Source organism: Carassius auratus, unplaced genomic scaffold (assembly GCF_003368295.1).
Source record: "Carassius auratus strain Wakin unplaced genomic scaffold, ASM336829v1 scaf_tig00214211, whole genome shotgun sequence".
Taxonomy (NCBI): domain Eukaryota; kingdom Metazoa; phylum Chordata; class Actinopteri; order Cypriniformes; family Cyprinidae; genus Carassius; species Carassius auratus.
This window is the reverse complement of record NW_020527560.1, coordinates 212,066-238,653: the sequence shown is the minus strand read 5'-3', so window position 1 is coordinate 238,653 and position 26,588 is coordinate 212,066. Positions and strand designations below refer to the sequence as shown.

Here is a 26,588-nt window from a genome sequence, read left to right as displayed (position 1 = left end):
GATCATGTTACCCCATTTTTACAGTCTCTGCACTGGCTACCTATTAATTTCCGTATCAGTTACAAATTATCATTACTTACCTATAAGGCCCTAAATGGTTTAGCTCCAGCGTACCTAACTAGCCTTCTACCACGTTACAACCCATCACGCACCCTAAGGTCACAAAACGCTGGACTTTTGGTTGTTCCTAGGATAGCAAAGTCCACTAAAGGAGGTAGAGCTTTCTCACATTTGGCTCCCAAACTCTGGAATAGCCCTCCTGATAATGTTCGGGGTTCAGACACACTCTCTCTGTTTAAATCTAGATTAAAATCTCTTTCGCCAAGCATTCGAATAATGTATCTTTTTAATTTTAATTGTGAGTGTAGTTGCATCTGATCAAAGGTGCATTTTTATTCATTAGCTTGGGTTAAACTAATTTTACTTTGTTGGATCAGCAGCTATGCTAATGATGTCTGTATCTTGTTTCTATGTTTGCCACGGGATGTAACATGTTACATCCCGTGGTAACTAGGATTTACACAAGCTCCAGTCTGGATCCAGAACACCTGAGAAGAGATGATGCTGACCCTCAGAGGACCTCAGATGATGCTAACCCTGAATCAACAAACAGAACTAACAATTATTGCTAAATTTGTGACTGAATCATATAATAACTTAATTAATAATATTGATAGTTCATCGTCTAGCTCACTACGTCTTGTATTATTATTATTATTATTTTTATTTTTTCTAAAATCCTGTCAAATGTGCACAAACTACTAGCTACTACTAAATATTGTAGAAACAAAATTTTCTGTAAAGTTGCTTTGTAACGATTTGTTTTGTAAAAAGCGCTATACAAATAAACTTGAATTGAATTGAAAATTGAAAAGCCAGACGTGGGTAAACACAACGACATGAAACAACGATCTCACAAACACAAGACGTGAGACAAGCCATTATATAGGAGATGAGTAATGAGTGGCAGCTGTTGCTGATACAATTTACGGAGACGCCCACAACTAATCAGTGCAGACGCAGAACACACAGAATTCACCACAAAGTGTAAACAACCCGAAATCACTGTTTACCAACCGTGACAGTACCCCCCCTCTAAGAACTCCTCTTGGAGTTCCCAGAAGGGCCTACCTGCTGATTGAATTCATCAATAAGGGAGTGATCCAATATGTCCCTAGCAGGTACCCAACTCCTCTCCTCCGGACCGTAACCTTCCCAGTCCACCAGATACTGGAATCCTCGTCCTCCATCTCGAGTCCAGAATACGATTAACCGAATATGTCGGTTCCCCATCTACGAGACCTGGCGGCGGGGGAACCAGAGTAGGCGGATTAATACGTGCATAAAACACGGGTTTAATTTTGGACACATGAAAGGCGGGGTGTAGACTAATGATCTTGGTGATAGTGAACGGGCCGATAAATTTGGGAGCTAGTTTATTGGAAACGGATCGCAATGGAATGTTACTGGTAGAAAGCCACACTTTTTGACCCACGACGTAGACGGGAGGCTTTGACCGGTGGCGATCGGCCTTGGCCTTAGTGCGCTCCCTCACCCGGAGCAGAGTCTCACGGGCTCTGGTCCAGGTGCGGTGGCACCTCTGGACAAACGCGTGAGCGGAGGGGACCGCGACTTCAGATTCCAGACTGGGAAACGCTGGTGGCTGGTACCCTACACTACACTGAAACGGAGAGAGGCCCGTAGCTGACACTGGCAATGAATTGTGGGAGGACTCCACCATAGAGAGTTGTTGACTCCAGGAAGAAGGATTCTTGGAGACCAAACATCTCAATGTCCTTTCTAAATCTTGGTTGGCTCGCTCAGATTGTCCGTTGCTTTGGGGATGATAACCCGACGACAAGCTAACTGACGCTCCTAATAACTTGCAAAACTCTTTCCAAAATTTGGATATGAACTGGGATCCCCTGTCTGAAACCACGTCTACCGGGAGGCCATGGAGCCGAAAGACGTGATCTAAAACAGTAACCGCTGTCTCCTTGGCTGTCGGTAATTTGGGCAAGGGAATGAAATGTGCCGCCTTCGAGAACCGGTCCACTACAGTCAAAACGACTGGCGGGAGGGCGGTAACAAAATGTAGAGCGATATGTGACCAGGGTCTCGAAGGGAGAGACAGCGGTTGAAGGAGCCCATCAGGAGGTCGGTTAGATGACTTACCACTGGCACAAACTGAACAAGCCAAAACAAAATCGCAGACGTCGCGAGCCATATGTGGCCACCAGAATCGTTGTCTAACCAACCCATTAGTTCTACTTATCCCTGGATGACAAGCCATGTTGGAACAATGACCCCACCGGACAACTTCGGACCTTAACTCCTCCGGCACAAATAAGTGGTTCGGTGGGCAACCGGATGGAGGCGTTACCCCTTCTAAGGCCGTCTTGACCTTCGACTCGACCTCCCATAGTGCTGAGACTACCAATCTCTCAGGCAAAATATTCGGGAGTAACGGGACGGGCGGAGGGATCAAAAAGACGTGACAATGAATCGGGTTTAACATTCTTGGAACCCGGGCGGTACGATAGGGTAAATTCAAAACGGCCGAAAAAAAGTGCCCACGGAGCCTGCCTGGAATTGAGTCTTTTAGCAGTTCTAATGAACTCTAAATTCTTATGATCGGTCCAAACAATAAAGGGAACCCCTGAACCCTCTAACCAGTGGCGCCACTCCTCCAATGCTAATTTGACCGCCAACAACTCTCTATTGCCAATGTCATAATAACGTTCGGCAGGAGATAATCGATGAGAGAAAAACGCGCAAGGCTGGACCTTATCGTCTGAAGAAGCACGTTGGGACAACACTGCTCCTACCCCCACCTCTGATGCGTCGACCTCCACCACGAACTGCCGTGTGGGATCAGGGGCGACAACGATGGGAGCCGAAACAAAGCAGTTCTTCAGGTTAGAGAACGCAGTCTCAGCTGCGTCAGACCACCTGAACGGAGTACTGGGGGAGGTCAAGGCTGTCAGAGGTGAGGCTAGTTGGCTGTAATTACGAATAAAACGCCGATAGAAGTTGGCGAACCCCAGAAACTGTTGTAGGGCCTTACGGGAATCTGGAGATGGCCAATCTATCACAGCCTTTACCTTGTCAGGGTCCATTCGTATTCCCTCAGACGACACGATAAACCCTAGGAAGGGGACCGACTGTGCATGGAATATGCACTTCTCCGCCTTGACAAAAAGCCCATTCTCTAATAACCTCTGGAGCACTCGTCTGACGTGTTGAACATGTTCCTGGAGAGATGAAGAAAAAATCAGTATGTCATCCAGGTAAACATATATAAACTGATCTACCATATCTCTCAACATGTCATTCACGAGTGCTTGAAAAACCCCGGGCAAGTTGGAGAGCCGAACGGCATAACCAAATATTCAAAGTGCCCTCTAGGGGTATTAAAGGCAGTTTTCCATTCATCCCCCTTCCTGATGCGGACCAAATGATAAGCGTTACGTAAATCCAAGAGTAAGAGTAGTTGTTATGATCAGAGCCTCCACAGTATAAACATAGTCCTTGGGACCTCCGCCGTTCCCTCTCCCTCCGGGAGAGCCGAGCTCGACCCACCTGCATGGGCTCGTGATCGTCGACAGAACCGACCGTGTTCTCTCGACTCAAGCGCCCCCTACTGGGAGAGAATGGAAGTCTGGAAGGACTGTGTTGGCGGCCCAGGTGATTAAACCTGGCCTCCACCCGCAACGCCAGGTCGATGAGTTTGTTGAGAGTAGGGGGCAGCTCGAGGAGCTAGATCTCCTGCTGAACACGGTCGGATAACCCATGCAGGAATCTATCCCACTGCGCCGCCTCGTTCCACTGGCACGCGGCCGGCAGGGTACGGAACTCGATGGAATATTCGGTGACAGATGAATGTCCTTGTCAGAGTTCCGTGAAGCGATGGGCGGCCTCCCTGCCGGTCGCGGCCCGGTCGAAAACTCTCTTCATCTCGTCAGATAGGAGGTGGAACGAGGCACAGCACGGATGTTGATTTTCCCACACCGCCATTCCCCATAAGGCAGCCTTGCCCGATTAAAGGGTGAGCGTGAACGCTACCTTGGATTCTTCTGTGGCGAAAATGCGGGGCTGCAGGGCAAAATGCATAGAGCACTTGTTAAGGAATGTTCTGCAAAAAGTTGGCTCATCAGCGTAATTCTCTGGCGCCGGAAGTCGCGGCTCTGGCCGGAAGTGGTCCTGGGGAATCCCCGGGGGAACGGTCGGCACAGGCGGTGCGATGGGAGCAGTGGGAGACGTGAGCTGATGGATCTGCTGGGTGAGCTCGGACACCTGTGCCACCGGTGTTCGAGATGCTCTCCTGCTGCTGATCCATTCTCTTGACGCTGTGGTGCATGAAATCGGTGAGGGTGTTGGTGCTCGCTGCTTCCATGTTGGTGAGATCGTTCTGTGACGGCTGGTGAAAGGACAGTCTGGAAACAATAGCGAGTTAACAAGGTTTAATGAGATGATGAGATATTGTACAAAGACACACAAAGACGATGATACGGGAACACTCCAGAGGGATGATTTAGGCGGTGAGAAGTGCAGACGGTAATGGAGTGCAGGTGAGGAGTCCGGGTGTTGACGCCGTGAGGCAGCAGGAGAGAGTGGCACAGGAACTGCGGGGAACAGAGCCGAAGGTAAGTGTCCGTGGCTGAGTGATCGTGCGGAGAGTGGATGAGGTTCTGGGGAAACACAGACATCCAAATGCAAACTACACAGAAGCCAGACGGGGGTAAACAACCGTGACAATATCAAACCTACATAATATGTTTGGAACTTTTAGAGAAATGCTTTATAAATGCACTGTAACTAAACCCATTAGATTTTCACTGACTAAATCATGGTTGATTTAGTCGACTAAGATTTTATGATATTTAGTCAACTAAAACTATACTGACACTAAAAACAATTAAGATGACTAAAATATGACTAAAACAAAATCAAAATTTGGTCAAAATGAACACTGCTCCAGACTATTGTCTGCTCTGCAACTTTTATAGCCTGCTTGTATTCTGATGTGATTTTACTTGTATGAAGATTGTCTCTTATAATTGTACTAAAAAACTTCCCTACATCCTGGATCAACAATGAAAAACTACATTCAAGAAAAGTAAATGATTTTGTGATTCGACTTATTTGACTTGATGTTCAGTTCAGTTCAGTTCAGAGACCTCCTTCGTTGTCTCCCTAATTTCATGCTCATTCCCGTTATGAAAAGCACTATGCTTTTTCATTAATACTTGTTTCAATGAGCTAGTGACCCATGGCTTATTATTTGCATACACTTTGACATGTTTTTTGGGAATAATAGAATCCACACAAAAAGAAATATAGCAACATACAGCATCAACAATCTCATCAATATCCGAAGTTTTCCACAAGTTCATCAAACAACCGCAGTAAGAATATTTCATCAAGCACGGTGAGTAATGGCTTCTCCTACAATTGTTATTTGCACCTCTTGCCACATATACAGTTTATCTATCTCTGTCGCTGATGAGGGATTCACATGTGATAAATGCAGGGAAATAGTTAGGCTGACAGAAAAGATTTCAGAATTAGAGACACGCATCCAAACTTTAATTGAGGACGGTAAGAATGTTAGGGCTCTAGATATGCCTTTGGATGCTTCTAGCTCAGGGATTCCTGTACATTGTCCGGTTCCAGCAGAGCCCCTGCAGCAGGGCAACTGGGTGACGGTGAGGCAGCGTAGTCGTGGGTCAAAACACCGCTCTTCTGTTCCGATCAAAACATTAAACAGGTTCTCCCCACTCAGTGATGCACCCACTGAGAAACCTGATGAAAGTGCTCTAGTTATTGGTGATTCTATTGTACGGAACGTGAATATAGAGACACCAGCCACCATAGTCAAATGTTTACCGGGAGCCAGAGCGCCTGACATCTTGGCAAATTTAAAAGTGCTGGCTAATGTTAAACGTAAATACAGTAAGATTGTTATTCATGCCGGCGCTAATGATGTTCGACTTCGCCAGTTGGAGATCACTAAAAATAACTTTAAAGAGGTGTGTGAACTTGCAAGCACGATGTCAGACACTGTAATATGCTCTGGTCCCCTGCCTGCTTACCGTGGTGACGAGATGCATAGCAGATTGTCCTCACTCAATGGCTGGATGTCTAAGTGGTGCCCACAGAATAACATAGGTTTCATAGACAATTGGACGAGCTTTTGGGGCAGACCTGACCTGTTTAAAAGAGATGGTCTTCATCCCTCCTGGGGTGGTGCTGCTCTTCTGTCTAGAAATATGGCACATAGTCTTAGTGTTTATACTTGACTAACTGGGGCCCAGGTCAGGAAGCAGACAGACTGGCTAAACCGACCGTCTGCTAGCTGCCTCCCGTCACAGAGGTCAGTTAATTCTCAGCACATAGAGATTCTTTCACCTAGATATCACACTATAGAGACTGTGTCTGTTCCCCGAACTAGAAAATACAAAAAACGTCCAAACCAAGTTAAGGTTAACAATTTAATTGAGGTTCAACAAATAAAAAACAAATGCAATATGGATAAACAAATGATAAAGATTGGCTTATTGAATATCAAATCCATTTCTACGAAAACACTTTTTGTAAATAATATGATAACTGATCATAATATAGATGTGCTCTGTTTGACAGAAACTTGGCTAAAACCTGATGATTACATTATTTTAAATGAGTCCACCCCCCAAGATTATTGTTATAAACACGAGCCACGTCTAAAAGGCAAAGGGGGAGGAGTTGCTTCAATTTATAACAACGTTTACAGGATTTCTCAGAGGGCAGGCTTCAAGTATAACTCGTTTGAAGTAATGGTGCTTCATATAACATTATCCAGAGAAACCAATGTTAATGATAAATCCCCTGTTATGTTTGTACTGGCTACTGTATACAGGCCACCAGGGCACCATACAGACTTTATTAAAGAGTTTGGTGATTTTACATCCGAGTTAGTTCTGGCTGCAGATAAAGTCTTAATAGTTGGTGATTTTAAAATCCATGTCGATAATGAAAAAGATGCATTGGGATCAGCATTTATAGACATTCTGAACTCTATTGGTGTTAGACAACATGTTTCAGGACCTACTCATTGTCGAAATCATACTCTAGATTTAATACTGTCACATGGAATTGATGTTGATAGTGTTGAAATTATTCAGCCAAGTGATGATATCTCAGATCATTATTTAGTTCTGTGTAAACTTCATATAGCCAAAATTGTAAATTCTACTTCTTGTTACAAGTATCGAAGAACCATCACTTCTACCACAAAAGACAGCTTTTTAAGTTATCTTCCTTATGTATCCGAAATCCTTAGCATATCCAAAACCTCAGAACAACTTGATGATGTAACAGAAACTATGGACTCTCTCTTTTCTAGCACTTTAAATACAGTTGCTCCCTTATGCTTAAGGAAGGTTAAGGAAAACAGTTTGACACCATGGTATAATGAGCATACTCGCACCCTAAAGAGAGCAGCCCGAAAAATGGAGCGCAGCTGGAGGAAAACAAAACTAGAGGTATTTCGTATTGCTTGGCGGGAAAGTAGCATATCCTATAGAAAAGCATTAAAAACTGCTAGATCTGATTACTTTTCTTCTCTTTTAGAAGAAAACAAACATAACCCCAGGTATTTATTCAATACAGTGGCTAAATTAACGAAAAATAAAGCCTCAACAAGTGTTGACATTTCCCAACACCACAACAGTAATGACTTTATGAACTACTTTACTTCTAAAATCGATACTATTAGAGATAAAATTGCAACCATTCAGCCGTCAGCTACCGTATCATATCAGACAGTGCACTATAGACCCCCTGAGGAACAGTTCCACTCATTCTCTACTATAGGAGAGGAAGAATTGTATAAACTTGTTAAATCATCTAAACCAACAACATGTATGTTAGACCCAATACCATCTAAGCTCCTAAAAGAGGTGCTTCCAGAAGTCATAGGTCCTCTTCTGACTATTATTAACTTGTTAATTATAGACCAATCTCGAATCTCCCTTTTCTGTCCAAGATACTAGAAAAGGTGGTATCCTCACAATTATATTCCTTCTTAGAGAATAATGGTATATGTGAGGATTTCCAGTCAGGATTTAGACCGTATCATAGTACTGAGACTGCTCTCCTTAGAGTTACAAATGATCTGCTCTTATCATCTGATCGTGGGTGTATCTCTCTATTAGTTTTATTGGATCTTAGTGCTGCGTTTGACACAATTGACCACAACATTCTTTTGCATAGACTTGAACACTTTGTTGGCATCAGTGGAAGTGCATTAGCATGGTTTAAATCGTACTTATATGACCGCCATCAGTTCGTAGCAGTGAATGAAGATGTATCATATCGATCACAAGTGCAGTATGGAGTACCTCAAGGCTCAGTACTAGGGCCGCTACTCTTCACGCTTTATATGTTACCCTTGGGAGATATCATCAGGAAACATGGTGTTAGTTTTCACTGTTATGCTGATGATACGCAGCTCTATATTTCCTCGCAGCCTGGTGAAACACACCAATTTGAAAAACTAATGGAATGCATAGTCGATATAAAAAAATTGGATGACGAGTAATTTCTTACTGCTAAATTCAGAAAAAACAGAGGTGTTAATCAATCATAGGGCCTAAAAACTCTGCTTATAATAAACTAGAACACTGTCTAAGACTTGATGGTTGCTCTGTCAATTCTTCGTCATCAGTTAGGAACCTAGGTGTGCTACTTGATCGCAATCTTTCCTTAGAAAGCCACGTTTCTAGCATTTGTAAAACTGCATTTTTCCATCTCAAAAATATATCTAAATTACGGCCTATGCTCTCAATGTCAAATGCAGAAATGTTAATCCATGGATTTATGACTTAAAGGTTAGACTATTGTAATGCTTTATTGGGTGGTTGTTCTGCACGCTTGGTAAACAAACTACAGCTAGTCCAAAATGCAGCAGCAAGAATTCTTACTAGAACCAGGAAGTATGACCATATTAGCCCGGTCCTGTCCACACTGCACTGGCTCCCTATCAAACATCGTATAGATTTTAAAATATTGCTTATTACTTATAAAGCCCTGAATGGTTTAGCACCTCAGTATTTGAATGAGCTCCTTTTACATTATACTCCTCTACGTCCGCTACGTTCTCAAAACTCAGGCAATTTGATAATACCTAGAATATCAAAATCAACTGCGGGCGGCAGATCCTTTTCCTATTTGGCGCCTAAACTCTGGAATAACCTACCTAACATTGTTCGGGAGGCAGACACACTCTTGCAGTTTAAATCTAGATTAAAGACCCATCTCTTTAACCTGGCATACACATAACATACTAATATGCTTTTAATATCCAAATCCGTTAAAGGATTTTTAGGCTGCATTAATTAGGTAAACCGGAACCGGAAACACTTCACATAACACCGTACTTTCTACATCATTAGAAGAATGGCATCTACGCTAATATTTGTCTGTTTCTCTCTTGTTCCGAGGTCACTGTGGCCACGAGATCCAGTCTGTGTCCAGATCAGAGGGTCACTGCAGTCACCCGGATCCAGTACGTATCCAGACCAGATGGTGGATCAGCACCTAGAAAGGACCTCTACTGCCCTGAAAGACAGCGGAGACCAGGACAACTAGAGCCCCAGATACAAATCCCCTGTAAAGACCTTGTCTCAGAGGAGCACCAGGACAAGACCACAGGAAACGGATGATTCTTCTGCACAATCTGACTTTGCTGCAGCCTGGAATTGAACTACTGGTTTTCGTCTGGTCAGAGGAGAACTGACCCCCCAACTGAGCCTGGTTTCTCCCAAGGTTTTTTTCTCCATTCTGTCACCGATGGAGTTTCGGTTCCTTGCCGCTGTCGCCTCTGGCTTGCTTAGTTGGGGTCACTTCATCTACAGCGATATCATTGACTTGATTGCAAATAAAAACAGACACTATTTCAACTGAACAGAGATGACATAACTGAATTCAATGATGAACTGCCTTTAACTATCATTTTGCATTATTGAGACACTCTTTTCCAAATGAATGTTGTTCAGTGCTTTGATGCAATGTATTTTGTTTAAAGCACTATATAAATAAAGGTGATTGATTGATTGATTGAAGCAGAGTCAATGAAAACAGACCAATCGGTGCAGTCAAAACAACCTTGTAATTTCAGAACAGACTCTTCGTCCCAGATCTCAATCTCTCTAGTTTTAACTTCCCCCCTTTTGAGTATAGGTCTGTACACCGGGATGAGATTAATAGTACAGTGATCCGAAGATCCTATGGGAGCCAGAGGGGAGGCCTTGTATGCCTCCTTAATTGAACCATAGCATTTGTCCAAAGTTTTATTTTTTCTAGTTGGACATGTGACATATTGATAAAAATTGAGGGATTTACTCAGTTTGCAATTATAAAAATCCCCCATAGGCAGACATGGGGCATCCGGGGAAAGAGATTGAAGTCTTTGAGTCACTTTACGAATTATATCGGCAGCAGTTTGTGTATTTGCTTTGGGGTGAATATATATTATAGTCACAAATATCTGGGGAAATTCTCTCGGGAGACAGAACGGACGAATGGAGATGGAAAGCAGTTCGATGTCAGGAGTGCATATCTTTTCCCTGACGGTGATGTTGCTACACCACCGCTGGTTTATATATACACACACTCCACCACCCTGAGATTTGCCCATAACTTCAGAGTCTCTATCCATCCTAACAGGCGCCCCAAAGCCTCACTGAAGGCCATAATACAGGCGTTCCTGTATTCCTGTAGATAGTTTGAATTTGCTTGTAGCTCATCGATCTTATTTCTGAGTGACTGAGAATTTGCAAATATTATTGAAGGGAGCAGAATACGTCGTATTTTTTGTTGTTTTAACCGGAGTCGTACGCCACCTTGCTTTCCTCGCTTCCTCTCTTTACGAGAGTTTTTGCAACCATTTCCAGGAGACCTACGCCTAGAGATCTCGGCTAGAATATCTTCAGATACAAGCGGGTCCCAGTATATATTTCCCATAAGCGGATTGTGCCATCGCATCAAACATTCCCGAGAGTATGTCCTTACCGGCTCACGTTGCTGGCTGTGTTCGCCTTGGACATAATAAATCCATAAAGTCCATAAGATGACAACGTAGTATATTTCCATGGCGACTGCTTAAATGAACAATCGTATCTAGTCCATTTCCATCAAACAACGTCAAAACAGAAAACTTTAGCACTTTTTGACAAACAAACGCAGACAACAACACACCTGCTGCTGGTCGCTACAAGAGCAGGGCCCCCTTTATTGTTCGTTAGACTGATGGACTGATGTTGTATGATAACAAACAGTACCATATTCATAGAGAAATGCATCTGGAAATACAACTCACCATACTCAGAAGCAATTGTCCCAAAGATGAATAAGTGTGTAGTACTTATTCATCTCTGGGCCAAAGGCTTCTGAGTATGGTGACTGTTGTCTGTAAATTTATATTAAAATCAAGCAAAATTCTTAGGCTTGTGACTCTAAGACAAAGTCAGTTAAGAACAATATATTACAATAGTATACTGCAGCAGCTAATGAATGTTAACATATAAGGTTTAGAGCAAGTCTTAAACATTATTACTTTTAATTATTTGTTTATTTATTTCAAAAGTACAGTCAATTAAAAAAGCAGTGCACGTACTGAGAAATCTTACAGTAATGTCATGATAGGTCAAATAACTCTTCACCATGGCCTGGATGTGTAACCTAAACTTAATACAAACATGAGCTCTCACTGTGCTATATTTATAATTTGTCAATATATGAACATGCTGTTTATAACTTTGAGAGTTGTTATATGACCATGAAATAAGATCCGTATGTGCAGTGATTACTGAGGTTTAATTGCCCAAGAAAAGCCTGCCAGATATATGTATATATTTATTTATTCATTTGGAGGGACTGTCACAGTCCATCTTTGGTTTTTAAAGAGGAAATAATATGAATGCTAAATGTTCAAAAACAAATAGTTATTAATATGACAGTTGCCCAGAACATAAGTCGTATATTACCATTTATCAAAAGTAAAAACTTTTAGTCATCAAATTGTGCCAGTCTTGCTTTCACCTCTACAATTAAATAGAAGTGACAGCTGACTGCTTCTTTACATCTGAACCAAGTTGCTCCTCTTTGCCAAGAGTGAAATAAGATGCAACATTGAAATAAGACCTCAGTGACATCAAATTAAACATTGTAAACAAACATACACTCAACAAGAAGGCCTACATTAAAAAGAGACAAAACATAAGAAAAACATGGACTGTTAAACTTTTATATCCTATAAGTGTAGTATCCAAATGTCTATGATTAATATGTTATTGCTTTAAAATTAAAACATATCAACATCATGAATTTAAGTATAGAAAGGCTGTTCAGTTGATCTAAACCATGAGAATAATTAAAATATCACATGCTCCAACAAACCAACGAAACAAAAGAAGGACAACGTGTTGCTATTTTCCACTAGGACTGAGATGCATCATCATAAACCATGTAGAATAACATTACCAAATCCAGCTGAACAGTTCAGCTGAGTCTTCAGTAAAGATACTATATAAATTACAACCTCTGATTGCAGCACAGTTGCCCATCAAAACTGGTGAGTCACTATCTATCCATCTATCTATCTATCTATCTATCTATCTATCTATCTATCTATCTATCTATCTATCTATCTATCTATCTATCTATCTATCTATCTGTCTGTCTGTCTGTCTGTCTGTCTGTCTGTCTGTCTGTCTGTCTATCAGTCTGTCTATCTATCTATCTATCTATCTATATGTATGTCTATCAGTCTATCTATCTATCTATCTGGCTATCTGTCTATCTATCTATCTATCTATCTATATGTCTATCTATCTATCAATATGTATGTATGTCTATCAGTCTGTCTATCTATTTATCTATCTATCTATGTCTGTCTGTCTGTCTATATATATATATATATATTACTAATTAGTATATAGTCTATAGTATATAATTGTTATTTTTCAGAATCCTGAACTTGACAGCTGCAATTTCCATCTGAGATTAATACAAGGTAAAGAACTTCCCAACTGATGGTGACAATATGATTTGTTTGGCTGTTTGGTTTAACTGATTGGAATTTATTAGGAAAGTTAGAGTTGAAAGTAAGACAATGACAATCAAAAAGTGAATCTAATGAAGTATATCAGCATGGTGATGTCAGTTGTACTCCACAGTAAAGTACAATCATGGGAGATGGTGAAATGGAGTGTTTCGGCCCGGCGGCCATTTACCTCCGGAAGCCAGAAAGAGAGAGACTCGAGGCTCAGACTGCTCAATTCGATGCCAAAACAGCATTCTTCGTGACAGATCCAGCTGAGATGTACTTGAAAGGTACTCTTCTTAGTATAGAGGCTGGCAAAGCTACTGTCAAAACTGACTGTGGGAAAGTAAGTATCAAATATAAAAAAATAATATTTCATATGTGACTGTGCTTGAGTCTTCAAAGCTTAAAGTTTTAATAGTGTAGAAATAGTGTAGAAATATGTGTACAAAACGTCTAAAAAAAGTTAATTACAGACTGTCACCGTAAAAGAAGATCAAATCTTCCCAAGGAATCCTCCCAAATTTGACAAAATGGAGGACATGGCCATGATGACCCACCTGAATGAGCCTTCTGTGCTGTTTAACCTCAAAGAGCGTTACGCAGCATGGATGATCTATGTAAGTTAATCATAATTTATTCCTGGAATAGGGCAGCAACATTGTAAAACTGGACGATCTCCATTTCAGACCTACTCTGGCTTGTTCTGTGCCACTGTCAATCCATACAAATGGCTCCCAGTGTACGACGCAGTTGTTGTGTCTGGATACAGAGGCAAAAAGAGGATTGAAGCCCCACCTCACATCTTCTCCATCTCTGACAACGCCTACCAGTTCATGCTAACTGGTAAGTGGATTCCAGCAGTTTCAACATATAACAGTTAAAGAGACAATGAAAAATACACTTTATAATAACTAGCATGAAGTATTAGCCTATAATTCATTGTCCATAAATTGCTGTTGTGACAGAGTTCATAGAAAAGCTGAATTAACTCCAAATAGTATCTTTCCATCAAAGGTGACTGATGTTTTTTTTATCCTTAGTTAACAACTTCTTAATAAACGGTACCTAAATGAGGTTTTTAAGCTGAGGAAACTGAGTAGTACATTTCAAATGAATGTTCAATTAGTAAGTGTTTGATAACAACCATTATTTTGCATTATTTTATCTTCTATATGTACTTATATGAATAAATAACTGAAATGTTAACTTTAGAATATAGCCTATTAATCTAATAACACTGTCAAAAAACAAACACTTAATAGCTTCAAGTTAATATAGAGTGCTACCTAATATATATTCTGTTAATATTTCACGGTTTAATTTCAGATCGTGAGAACCAGTCTGTCCTGATTACGTGAGTAAATATTCTTCTGCTGAATCTAACTAAACCTGAAGCTTTTTTAGTTATAATTGTAAATCAGTAAAAGATTTATGACTAAATGATGAACTCATATAAATCTCCAGTGGAGAATCTGGAGCAGGAAAGACTGTGAACACAAAACGTGTCATTCAGTACTTTGCAACTGTTGCGATGGCTGGTCCAAAGAAGACAGACTCTGGCCCTGGAAAAATGCAGGTTAGTGAGTATCTATTCTAGACAGTGTTATTGAGGACAGTGTTTGTGATTCACCTCATGACTGCCCACTGTGCTACAATTACGTCTAGGGATCACTGGAGGACCAGATCATTGCAGCCAACCCTCTGCTGGAGGCTTATGGTAACGCCAAGACTATAAGGAACGACAACTCCTCTCGTTTTGTAAGTTGCACCTATGAATCATCATTAATAACATCATAAATTGTCAATCACAAACAGTTGACCTTTTATCAATGATTTCAATCTAGGGTAAATTCATCAGGATTCACTTTTCGGGCACTGGTAAACTGGCCAAAGCAGATATTGAAACTTGTGAGTCAACACTGTTTTTAGCCAAATATTTTATTTGGAGTCTAAGATGTGGGTTGCTCAATTGAAAACAATGTCTTTTTTTTACCACACTCTTCTTGGAAAGATCTGCTAGAAAAGTCAAGGGTAACATTCCAGCTGTCTGCTGAGAGGAGTTACCACATCTTCTACCAGCTCATGACTGGACACAAGCCAGAGCTGCTCGGTGAGAAATCTACAGGATTGTGTGTTTCAGTTATTTCTATGTTTGAGAGCACTGGAAACATTCTGCACATCAATTCTTTAAAGAGGCCCTGCTCATCACCACCAACCCTTACGACTATCCGATGATCAGCCAGGGTGAAATCACTGTCAAGAGCATCGATGATGTGGAGGAGTTCATTGCCACAGATGTATGTGGACAGCTGCAATATTATTAGTAGTAGAAGTATTTTAGACTTTTTGCTAAATTTATGAGCAAGTAAACATCAGAAAAACACAAGCTTTAACTGAATACTGCATGACGCAGTATAAAGTACTCCAATAAACATTATGATTTATTTGGTCTGTGTAAAAACAGAGTGCCATTGACATTCTGGGCTTCAATGCTGATGAGAAGATCAGCATCTACAAGCTGACAGGTGCGGTGATGCATCATGGGGCCATGAAGTTCAAACAGAAGCAGAGAGAGGAGCAGGCAGAACCTGATGGCAATGAGGGTAAGATCAAATTTTAGCACAAATTAACATATAAACGGTCACTTAAATAGCAACAATAATGCATAAAACTCTGCTTCCCTAGCGGCTGATAAAATCGCCTACCTCATGGGCATCAACTCCGCTGACATGCTGAAAGCTCTGTGTTACCCCAGAGTGAAGGTCGGGAATGAGATGGTGACCAAAGGCCAGACCGTACCACAGGTGATGACTTCATCAACACATTTTACTTGTGGATATAGTGAGACATGTCTCAGACATAGTCATCATGAGAAGTAAGGGTACTAATATAATCTACAATGACCTTTGAATTTGTCAGGTGAACAATGCAGTCTCTGCACTCTGCAAGTCTGTCTATGAGAAAATGTTCTTGTGGATGGTCGTCCGTATCAATGAGATGTTGAACACGACGAATCCTAGAGAGTACTACATCGGTGTGCTGGACATCGCTGGATTTGAGATCTTTGATGTGAGTATCAGTCATTAATGTCTCTGAAAGGATCAAGACATACAAGATAACAGTCAGTTGCAATAATTGCTTCTGTTGAATTATCAGTATAACAGCTTGGAGCAGCTTTGCATTAACTTCACAAATGAGAAACTGCAACAGTTCTTCAACCACACCATGTTTGTTCTGGAGCAAGAGGAGTACAAGAAAGAAGGCATTGAATGGGCATTCATTGACTTTGGTATGGACTTGGCTACCTGCATTGAGCTCATTGAGAAGGTAAGAGGATATTCAGTAAATTAAAATAACAATCTCACTGTGCTTGTACTTGAGTGGGAATATTTCCTCAACAGCCAATGGGCATCTTCTCCATTCTTGAAGAAGAGTGCATGTTCCCAAAGGCTACAGACTCAAGCTTCAAAAACAAGCTGCATGACCAGCATCTGGGAAAATGTTCAGCTTTCGAGAAGCCCAAGCCTGGGAAAGGCAAAGCAGAGGCCCACTTCTCTCTGGTGCACTACGCCGGCACTGTGGACTACAACATTACTGGCTGGTTGGAGAAGAACAAGGATCCACTGAACGACTCTGTCGTGCAACTTTACCAAAAGTCAGCACTCAAAGTGCTGGCCTTGCTGTATCTCGCTGTGCCAGAAGGTACAAACATTTGCATTTCCTAAATTCCTTTGTGTTTGAATTATGTACAAGACGCCTTCTTATACAAAACTAAGAAAAAAGAATGAGGTCATCAGAGTGCAACAAACTATGTGATCACAGACTTTGGAGTTTTAAAAAACGAAGTTTGTCTATGCAAGAGAATAGTTAGAATTAACAAGACGCAAATAGAGATTATTGAAGGGCTTAATGGACAGCAACACATGATTAACAAAAAAAAAACCCTGTCACTGATATAAAGCAGAGGGAGGTGCAAAGAAAGGAGGCAAGAAGAAGGGTGGTTCCTTCCAGACGGTGTCTGCAGTTTTTAGGGTAAACAGATTCTCTCTCTAATTGAAGTTTGTGAATTTTTCACCATTGCGATTAGATTAATCACAAACTTTCCACAGGAGAACTTGGGTAAACTGATGTCTAACCTGAGGAGCACTCACCCTCACTTTGTGCGCTGCTTGATTCCTAATGAAACCAAGACTCCAGGTAACCTTGATCCTTGAAGACTCAAGTAGATCACGGTTTTGAAAAAAAAAAAGAAAACCTGAACCTTAAGAACATTTGCATCTCAGGTCTGATGGAGAACTTCCTGGTTATCCACCAGCTCAGGTGTAATGGTGTGCTGGAGGGCATCAGAATCTGCACGAAGGGTTTCCCCAGCAGAATCCACTACGGTGACTTCAAGCAGAGGTAATGACATCTTTTTGCAACTTCTTACTTAGAGATGATGTATAACCTAATCTTCACCTCCTAACGTATTTCACTACTACCTTCCCGTAAATGTCCTCTAGATACAAAGTATTAAATGCTGCTGTCATCCCTGAGGGACAGTTCATTGACAACAAAAAGGCTACAGAGAAACTCTTGGGCTCTATTGATATTGACCACAACCAATACAAATTTGGACACACCAAGGTGAGCTGTTCAGCAAATACACCACGTGGACAAATTATTTCAACTCTTTCCTTCTCATTTTTTACTCTGCTACAACACAATGACATTGTAGAGAATTCAGTCCTTCCAATTGCCCTGCATCAGTATGAAGAAGGCAGGCCTGAAGCTTTTGAATAGGCGTTCAAGTCTAGGCTTTGTGTCGGTCAAGCCTTATTCCACACAAGATTACACAAAACATTTTTGTACTCCACTTTGTGTACCGGACACTGTCATGCCTCCTCAAACTGTTACATCAAAAAAGAAAGGACAGAATTCTCCCAAATGTCATTCTATACTATAGTATAGGCCATAATATATGTTTTTCCCCACTGGAATTACTGGAACAGCCAATCTCAGTTATTATTAGGGCCATATCCCAGGCCACATCTACTCTGAAAAGCACTTATTGGCTTCTTCAACCCTACAGCACTAATATATTACAAATGTTCTTGTAGGTGTTCTTTAAAGCTGGTCTGTTGGGTACTCTTGAGGAGATGAGAGATGAAAAACTATCAAGTCTGGTTACCATGACTCAGGCTTTGGCCCGAGGATATGTAATGAGGAAGGAGTATGTCAAAATGACGGAGAGGAGGTACTTACAATAATGTCTGAAACACAACTGTTTAGTTGCACAGTGTGATAAAGGCTGGTTTACTGATTACAATTTTCACAGGGAGGCAATTTATTCCATCCAATACAACATCCGCTCATTCATGAATGTCAAACATTGGCCATGGATGAAGGTGTACTTCAAGATCAAGCCTCTTCTGAAGAGTGCAGAGAGTGAAAAAGAAATGGCATCAATGAAGGAGAACTTTGATAAAATGAAAGAAGATTTAACAAAGGCATTAGCTAAAAAGAAGGAGCTTGAGGAGAAAATGGTGTCACTTGTTCAGGAGAAAAACGATCTTCTACTGCAAGTAACTTCTGTGAGTATTTCACCTACATTTATGAACATAAGTAGGGATGCACCGATATGAAATTTTGGCCGATACCCATAACCGATAAATCTTTAAATATGAAAGCCAAGAACTGATATGTTGGCCGATAAATCTCAATCCACATTTCACAGAATTTATGAGAGCCTGATTACCAAAAAGTCTCACCATTAAAAGGTATTAATAAAGCATATATAGACAGAGTGGACAGAAGTGTAGCAGAGTGTGTTGAAAGACGTTAATCATGTAAGGACTATAGCCAGAGATATTGTCAAAATCATTAAATATTATCATTATTAAGAGTACTTGGCATTTCCAATTAATGTAGGCCTGTTATTTTCTGTCTAGTAATGTTATGTTACTTTTATTATTAAATTAATATTAGAATGAATTTACTTCACAAAAATTTCATAGTGGATCACTGCATAACTGACATGCTGTGACACTGTGATAAAAGAAAATGGCTATAAGCATAGGCTACTCTTCACTGAAAATGTTTTAATAATGTCTTTTAAAACAGGTTTATTATAGCCTACAACAAGTCATAGCCCTACAGCCTGAATAAAATTGTTACACCTCAGTAATACTTTATTAATGAAGCAAAAGAGCAGCTTTATTTTATGCACCGACTTTCAAAAACAACCTGTTCAAAAAAAATAAGTTTCTTTTCATTGTTTTCACTCTGTTCGGGCCCCAAGAGAAACATTAAAGAAATAAATTAAAACAGTTATACACACCACATATTAGAATATTTGTCTCTCTTCATCTCTGAGAGAATACGCACTGTTAATACGTCATCAGATTCCGAAAATGTGAACAGATTTTACTTTAAGTATCATGGTGAAAGACGTTCACCAGCATAAGTTTGACTTGCACAAAGTTTGCACGTTGCTTGTATGATATCCTGTGGCTCGCCTTCATGGTTTAAAACAGAAGTAGCCTATTTCCAATACTGCAATACACCTGCGCTACAGCTCGAATAGTCAGATGTGTCGTGGACACACTCTGAACGTCCTGAAACACGGCAAATAAACCCAAATAATTCACAACTTTCTTTATTACGGTAATATTCTCTTTATATTATTGTGTTTATGAGATTCCCAATTATAGTTATTAATGTTGTACATTACTGTTCAAGCTGCGTGTGCTGAAGCTGAGGAGCTGAATAAACACCAGTAAATTGAAGTGCTGCCATCTTATTAAACACATGGAACGCATTAAATATTCAGATATTTATACAACATAAATATAATATTACAACATGTGTATATATATATATATATATATATATATATATATATATATATATATATATAAAATCTCATTCATAGTTATTAATGTTGTAAACTGATGTTCGAGCTGCGTGCACTGAGCTAAAGATTATCACCAGCAAATTGAAGCGCTCTATTAAACCTCTATAGATTAGAGCTTAAACAAATGCATTCTATCTGAGAAAAATCTGATTTATATGCATAAAATAAACACAATACTACAACGTACAATTGAACAGAAGACTGTTAATTCACAAGCGAACTTAACTGTGCTAGTCACGTGTGTATCCGTTGTGAATGTGCTCTTCCCTTAACAATGCACTAAAATCCAGGCGGACAAAGATTCTGTTACATTATTTTACAGTAGCTAATGATCTCAATATAATATTATAGACTTGCCATGCACATACTGCAGTTCACTGTATTTTCCATTTCGAAGTGATTCAAATAATATTTCAAGCAATTAAAAACCATCATGGTGAACAGTGCACATCTGGAGTGTCTCTGCAGGAAATAATGCATTATTTATCAGCTCTAAGATAATGGTCAAATTCTCTTACCGGTCCGATAAAAATAACAGAAAAATTCAAATTTATCAGCCAATACCGATATGGTGGCTGATATATTGTGAATCCCTAAGCATGAGTCATTAACTATATCCATTCCAATGAACAGGAATCTGAAAACCTCAATGATGCTGAGGAGAGATGTGAAGGGCTCATCAAAAGCAAGATCCAACTTGAGGGCAAACTCAAAGAGACAACAGAGAGACTAGAAGATGAGGAGGAAATCAATGCTGAACTGACTGCCAAGAAGAGGAAACTGGAGGATGAATGCTCTGAGCTGAAAAAAGACATTGATGACCTGGAGCTCACCTTGGCAAAAGTGGAGAAGGAGAAACATGCAACAGAGAATAAAGTCAGTATATATATATACATTCTACAATATGCTCAACCAATCGTAGTTTTCCTACTTGGAACCAAACTCTTCATATAAACTGCCGGTTATGATTCAGGCTCTTGGTAATGAAACCAGTAATTAATGTTTCTATTTAGGTCAAAAACCTGACAGAGGAGATGGCCTCTCAAGACGAGAGCATTGCCAAGCTGACAAAAGAGAAGAAAGCACTCCAAGAGGCACACCAGCAGACTCTTGATGACCTTCAGGCAGAGGAAGACAAAGTCAACACTCTGACTAAAGCTAAGACAAAGCTTGAGCAGCAAGTGGACGATGTAAGATGTTTGGCATAGGAATAAGACCATGAATCAATGAGAACTAAAATTTATTGCTCTATACCAGATGTTAATGTTTCAGTTTCTGTAACAATAGCTTGAGGGCTCATTGGAGCAAGAGAAGAAACTTCGTATGGACCTTGAGAGAGTCAAGAGGAAGCTTGAGGGTGATCTGAAACTGGCCCAGGAGTCCATAATGGACCTGGAGAATGAAAAACAGCAATCAGATGAGAAGATCAAAAAGTGAGTGGCCATCAGATTTTGAACTTTACACAACTACACAAAATGAGTATTTGGCACATTTTACAAAACACTACTTTCAAAACAGGAAGGATTTTGAGATAAGTCAGTTTCTCAGCAAGATTGAGGATGAACAGTCTTTGGGAGCACAGCTTCAGAAGAAGATCAAAGAACTTCAGGTAACACTAGCTGTAATCTTTCTGATGTGAAATGGTGAAGTTAGATGCATAGCTGGAAAAATCCATATACAAATATCAGTAAAGAAGCCATTTTTTATTTAGGCCCGTATCGAGGAGCTAGAAGAGGAAATTGAGGCAGAGCGATCTGCTCGTGCCAAAGTGGAGAAGCAGAGAGCCGATCTTTCTAGGGAACTTGAAGAGATCAGCGAGAGGCTTGAGGAAGCTGGTGGTGCCACTGCTGCTCAGATTGAGATGAACAAGAAGCGTGAAGCCGAATTCCAGAAGATGCGTCGTGATCTGGAAGAGTCTACCTTGCAGCATGAAGCTACAGCTGCAGCTCTCCGAAAGAAGCAGGCAGACAGTGTAGCTGAACTCGGAGAACAGATCGACAACCTCCAGCGGGTCAAGCAGAAGCTGGAGAAGGAGAAGAGTGAATACAAGATGGAGATTGATGATTTGTCAAGCAACATGGAGGCTGTGGCTAAAGCAAAGGTAATGTCACTAGATGATCATTAATAAGTAAAAAATCTTCTTTACAAACATATTCATATAATCTTTAATCTCTTTAGGGTAATTTAGAGAAGATGTGCCGCACCCTTGAAGACCAGCTGAGTGAAATCAAGGCCAAAAATGATGAAAATAGTCGCCAGTTGAATGACATGAATGCACAACGAGCAAGACTTCAGACTGAAAATGGTAAGAGAGTAAGCTACACTTAAAAACTCTTAAAACAAAATTGAGTTAAAATATTCTGTTATTATATTTAATGCTAATATCTAACTTGTTTCTAAGGTGAATTTAGCCGTCAGCTGGAAGAGAAAGAAGCACTTGTTTCACAGTTAACTAGAGGAAAACAGGCTTTTACTCAGCAAATTGAAGATCTCAAAAGACATGTTGAGGAAGAAGTCAAGGTAGAGTTGCAAATATTAGTGTTTTGATAATCAAATTATTTTTTATGTTTTTTGTTTTTCTTTTTTAAATCCAAGCCATCGTGTAGATAGTAAAGTGTTTAATATCCCAAAATGTGCCGCCCTATAGGCCAAGAATGCTCTGGCCCATGCAGTTCAGTCTGCCCGCCATGACTGTGATTTGCTCAGAGAGCAGTACGAGGAGGAGCAGGAGGCCAAAGCTGAACTCCAGCGTGGAATGTCTAAGGCCAACAGTGAGGTGGCCCAGTGGAGAGCCAAATATGAGACTGATGCCATCCAACGCACTGAAGAGCTTGAGGAATCCAAGTAAATACAGCAAAAAAAAAAGTCTTGAGTACCCTACATTTAATTTCACAAATATTAGTAAGGTTTCATCATTTAATACCACTTTCTTTAGGAAAAAGCTGGCACAGCGTCTCCAGGATGCTGAAGAATCCATTGAGGCGGTGAACTCCAAGTGTGCCTCTCTGGAAAAGACCAAACAGAGGCTGCAGAGTGAAGTAGAGGACCTGATGATTGATGGGGAGAGGGCAAATGCACTGGCTGCCAACCTTGACAAGAAGCAGAGAAACTTTGATAAGGTAAGAAAGAATCTTCAAATCTAAACCTTGAACTATGGACTTGGCTAATTAACAATGATTACCTTTTTCCCCAGGTCCTAGCAGAGTGGAAACAGAAGTATGAGGAAAGCCAGGCTGAACTAGAAGCTGCTCAGAAAGAAGCTCGTTCTCTCAGCACTGAGCTTTTCAAAATGAAGAACTCCTATGAAGAAGCTCTTGACCACCTCGAGACCCTGAAGAGGGAGAACAAGAATCTGCAACGTAAATGGCACTTTTATTATTACAGCAAGGATTTTAAAAAACAGAGATGTCTACAAAAACAGAAAATTGACATACAATTGATTTTTAAATACTTTCAGAGGAGATTTCTGACCTCTCTGAGCAGCTTGGAGAGACTGGAAAGAGCATTCATGAGATAGAGAAAGCCAAGAAGACAGTGGAGTCCGAGAAAGCAGAGATCCAGACTGCACTAGAAGAAGCTGAGGTGCCATTCCTTTGCTACAACACTAACATCACACCAGTGCTTTGAACAATATTTAAACATTGTATTTATAGTGGTTCAAAACCTTAAATGAATGTAATTATTTCCTTCTTAAACAATCACAAATATACCTGCCATAACTCCGGAGCCATATAGTATGATTTTACAAGTTTAAACAGTAAGTAAATTATTTCCTTTTTGCTTGCAGGGCACCCTGGAGCATGAAGAGTCCAAGATTCTCCGTGTGCAGCTGGAGCTGAACCAGGTGAAGAGCGAGATTGACAGGAAGCTGGCTGAGAAGGATGAGGAGATGGAACAGATCAAGAGGAACAGCCAAAGAGTGATTGATTCCATGCAGAGCACTCTGGATTCTGAGGTCAGGAGCAGAAATGATGCCCTGAGAGTCAAAAAGAAGATGGAGGGAGATCTGAATGAGATGGAGGTCCAGCTGAGTCATGCCAACCGCCAGGCTGCTGAGGCCCAGAAACAGCTCAGGAACGTCCAAGGACAACTCAAGGTATTTCTCTGTAGAATGAGGAGTTTAAGTGCTTGATCATAGGAATATGACACATGAATTAACTGAAGAATGACATGCAACTAACAAAGAAAGAACATTTCCACAGGATGCCCAACTGCACCTTGATGAAGCTGTCAGAGGACAGGAGGACATGAAGGAGCAGGTGGCCATGGTGGAGCGCAGGAATGGCCTGATGCAAGCAGAGATTGAGGAGCTGAGAGCTGGCCTGGAGCAAACAGAGAGAGGACGCAAAGTGGCTGAGCAGGAGCTGGTGGATGCCAGCGAGCGTGTGGGACTGCTGCACTCACAAGTACAAAAAGATTATTAAATACTAAGAGCAAATTCAGATCACATGACAAATTACTAGTTAAATATACACTAAACTACCTGCTTAAATCCTGCAGAATACGAGTCTTATTAACAGCAAGAAGAAGCTTGAGACTGATCTGGTCCAGGTTCAAGGTGAGGTGGACGATGCAGTCCAGGAGGCCAGAAATGCAGAGGAGAAGGCCAAGAAGGCCATCACTGATGTGCGTGTTTGCATTATGTTACTCTATGCTAATTTAAACAGTTATTTGACTTTGTTTAGTTGCATGTGGTAGCAAAGAGAACATTCATGGAAGCTAATTATATCTATATTAGTTAGCTCGTTTTAATTGACCTATATTTCAGGCTGCCATGATGGCTGAGGAGCTGAAGAAGGAGCAGGACACAAGTTCTCACCTGGAGAGGATGAAGAAGAACATGGAGGTGACTGTCAAAGACCTGCAGCACCGTCTTGATGAGGCTGAGAGTCTGGCCATGAAGGGTGGAAAGAAGCAGCTCCAGAAACTGGAGTCCAGGGTAAATCACTGGCTAAATACAGTCTTAGCGTGTACTCATTCTAGGAACGGGTGTCTTCTAATGAGCCAGAGTGTGATTATACAATGATTATGGAGTCAGATGACACTGATGGAGGAATTTGCAGCTATACTCACAAAGTATTAATAATGTTTATCAACAAGGTGAAAACCAGACCTGTTATTGATCTATATTATTCAATACTCAAATTAACTAAAAACTGCTACTTTTCAAGTAGTAATATATGTTTTTTGTATAAAATATGATAGTAATGCAGACACAGTTAGTAGCTGTCCAATGCTCCAGTGCATTTAGCAACCACACTACATACATGTGTATCACACCAGAGCCCAACTGAACCATGCTCTGGCTCACCTCTTCAAGTGAGGTACAGAGTGATCACACTAGTCAAAAGAAATTAACTTTGGGGGTGCTCGGGAATGGTTCAGATTGCCTAGTGTGAGTAAACCTTAGATGAACTGGCCATTGCAGAGATTTCACAGTTATAACAATAACTATGTACTGAAGGTGCATGAGTTGGAGGCTGAAGTTGAAGCTGAACAGAGACGTGGTGCAGACGCTGTGAAAGGAGTGCGCAAATATGAAAGGAGAGTGAAGGAGCTCACCTACCAGGTAAAACTACCCACAAATTAGATATTTAACACCTTTCATGATTGTATACATTGTTTAAACAAGACCATGAACAAATTTACACCCAAAGACTGAGGAAGACAAGAAGAATGTGGCTCGGCTGCAGGATCTGGTAGACAAGCTACAGCTGAAAGTGAAGGCCTACAAACGCCAAGCTGAAGAAGCTGTAAGTCTAATGTCAAATGTCTTGAGTGTGTAGCTTTGACATTATCTATTCAATACACTCAGTGACAGGAGTGCAATGCTCTGAAAGGATTGGATATCTTGTGTAATCCTAACAGGAGGAACAGGCCAACACTCACCTGTCCAGGTACAGGAAGGTGCAGAATGAGCTGGAGGAGTCTCATGAGCGCGCTGACATCGCCGAATCCCAGGTCAACAAGCTGAGAACCAAGAGCCGTGAAGCTGGAAAGGTAAAAACAGATGATGATTATACAGAGAAAAGTTACTTTTTATACATAAAATATATGAAATGTTTTAAACTAAATGTTTTCAATTAAATTATTTATTTATCCATTTTTTGCTTTTTTTAAGACTAAAGTTGAAGAATGAAGACAAGAAACTGCACATACAAGCAAGCATATGACTGACTTGTGCTGAGTTCTTCTGTGTCCATTAAATGGCAGAGTTTGACTTTGTTCTTCATTATTTTTCCACTTTCAAACTTCATTACATAAACTGTTTTAAAAGACAACTCATGAGGCATGATATGACAAAGAACACATAAATGACATAAAGAACCCAAAAATGAAAAGAAGGGGGAAAAAAACTAAACCGGAAACAGCCTGAACTTCAAAACAAAAATGTGAACTTACCCTTGTATGAGACTTTGAATGAAAGTGTCTGCTAAGTGCATAAATGTAAATGTGTTGGGATTACCCAAAAGTCACTGGCAAATAAAAACACAAAATACTCAAGGAGACCAAAGAAAATGGGTATATTAATGTACTGTAAAAAAGGCATTACATGAAACCATGACAACAAAGGAAATACCAAAATACAAAGGGAAGGGGAAA

General features: G+C 40.6%; 1 protein-coding gene across 1 annotated transcript; it reads left to right on the top strand.

Annotated features, from left to right (window-relative positions):
• Positions 1-12,593: 12,593 nt before the first annotated feature.
• Positions 12,594-26,205, top strand: LOC113091542 (myosin heavy chain, fast skeletal muscle-like). The gene is made up of 41 exons (XM_026257121.1): positions 12,594-12,616; positions 13,012-13,057; positions 13,221-13,433; positions 13,564-13,707; positions 13,777-13,933; positions 14,417-14,444; positions 14,555-14,666; positions 14,756-14,848; positions 14,935-14,998; positions 15,102-15,200; positions 15,284-15,387; positions 15,555-15,693; positions 15,776-15,894; positions 16,010-16,159; positions 16,247-16,417; positions 16,492-16,792; positions 17,052-17,122; positions 17,200-17,287; positions 17,374-17,491; positions 17,593-17,716; positions 18,190-18,326; positions 18,408-18,663; positions 20,619-20,861; positions 20,999-21,175; positions 21,273-21,418; positions 21,504-21,594; positions 21,697-22,086; positions 22,164-22,290; positions 22,387-22,505; positions 22,633-22,829; positions 22,921-23,104; positions 23,179-23,344; positions 23,443-23,567; positions 23,773-24,081; positions 24,188-24,391; positions 24,486-24,611; positions 24,754-24,924; positions 25,450-25,554; positions 25,643-25,738; positions 25,854-25,985; positions 26,107-26,205. Exons 3-41 carry the CDS (start codon positions 13,233-13,235, stop codon positions 26,122-26,124), a joined length of 5,802 nt encoding a protein of 1,933 aa, XP_026112906.1. The 5' UTR covers positions 12,594-12,616; positions 13,012-13,057; positions 13,221-13,232; the 3' UTR covers positions 26,125-26,205.
• Positions 26,206-26,588: the final 383 nt, after the last annotated feature.

Bases quoted from the DNA above. Each gene is read 5' to 3' on its own strand.
- LOC113091542 (XM_026257121.1), top strand. From the start codon at position 13,233: ATGGGAGATGGTGAAATGGAGTGTTTCGGCCCGGCGGCCATTTACCTC. The intron at 16,160-16,246 runs GTGAGTATCAGT...TTGAATTATCAG, and splicing joins CTGGATTTGAGATCTTTGAT to TATAACAGCTTGGAGCAGCT. The intron at 23,105-23,178 runs GTAAGAAAGAAT...CTTTTTCCCCAG, and splicing joins AGCAGAGAAACTTTGATAAG to GTCCTAGCAGAGTGGAAACA.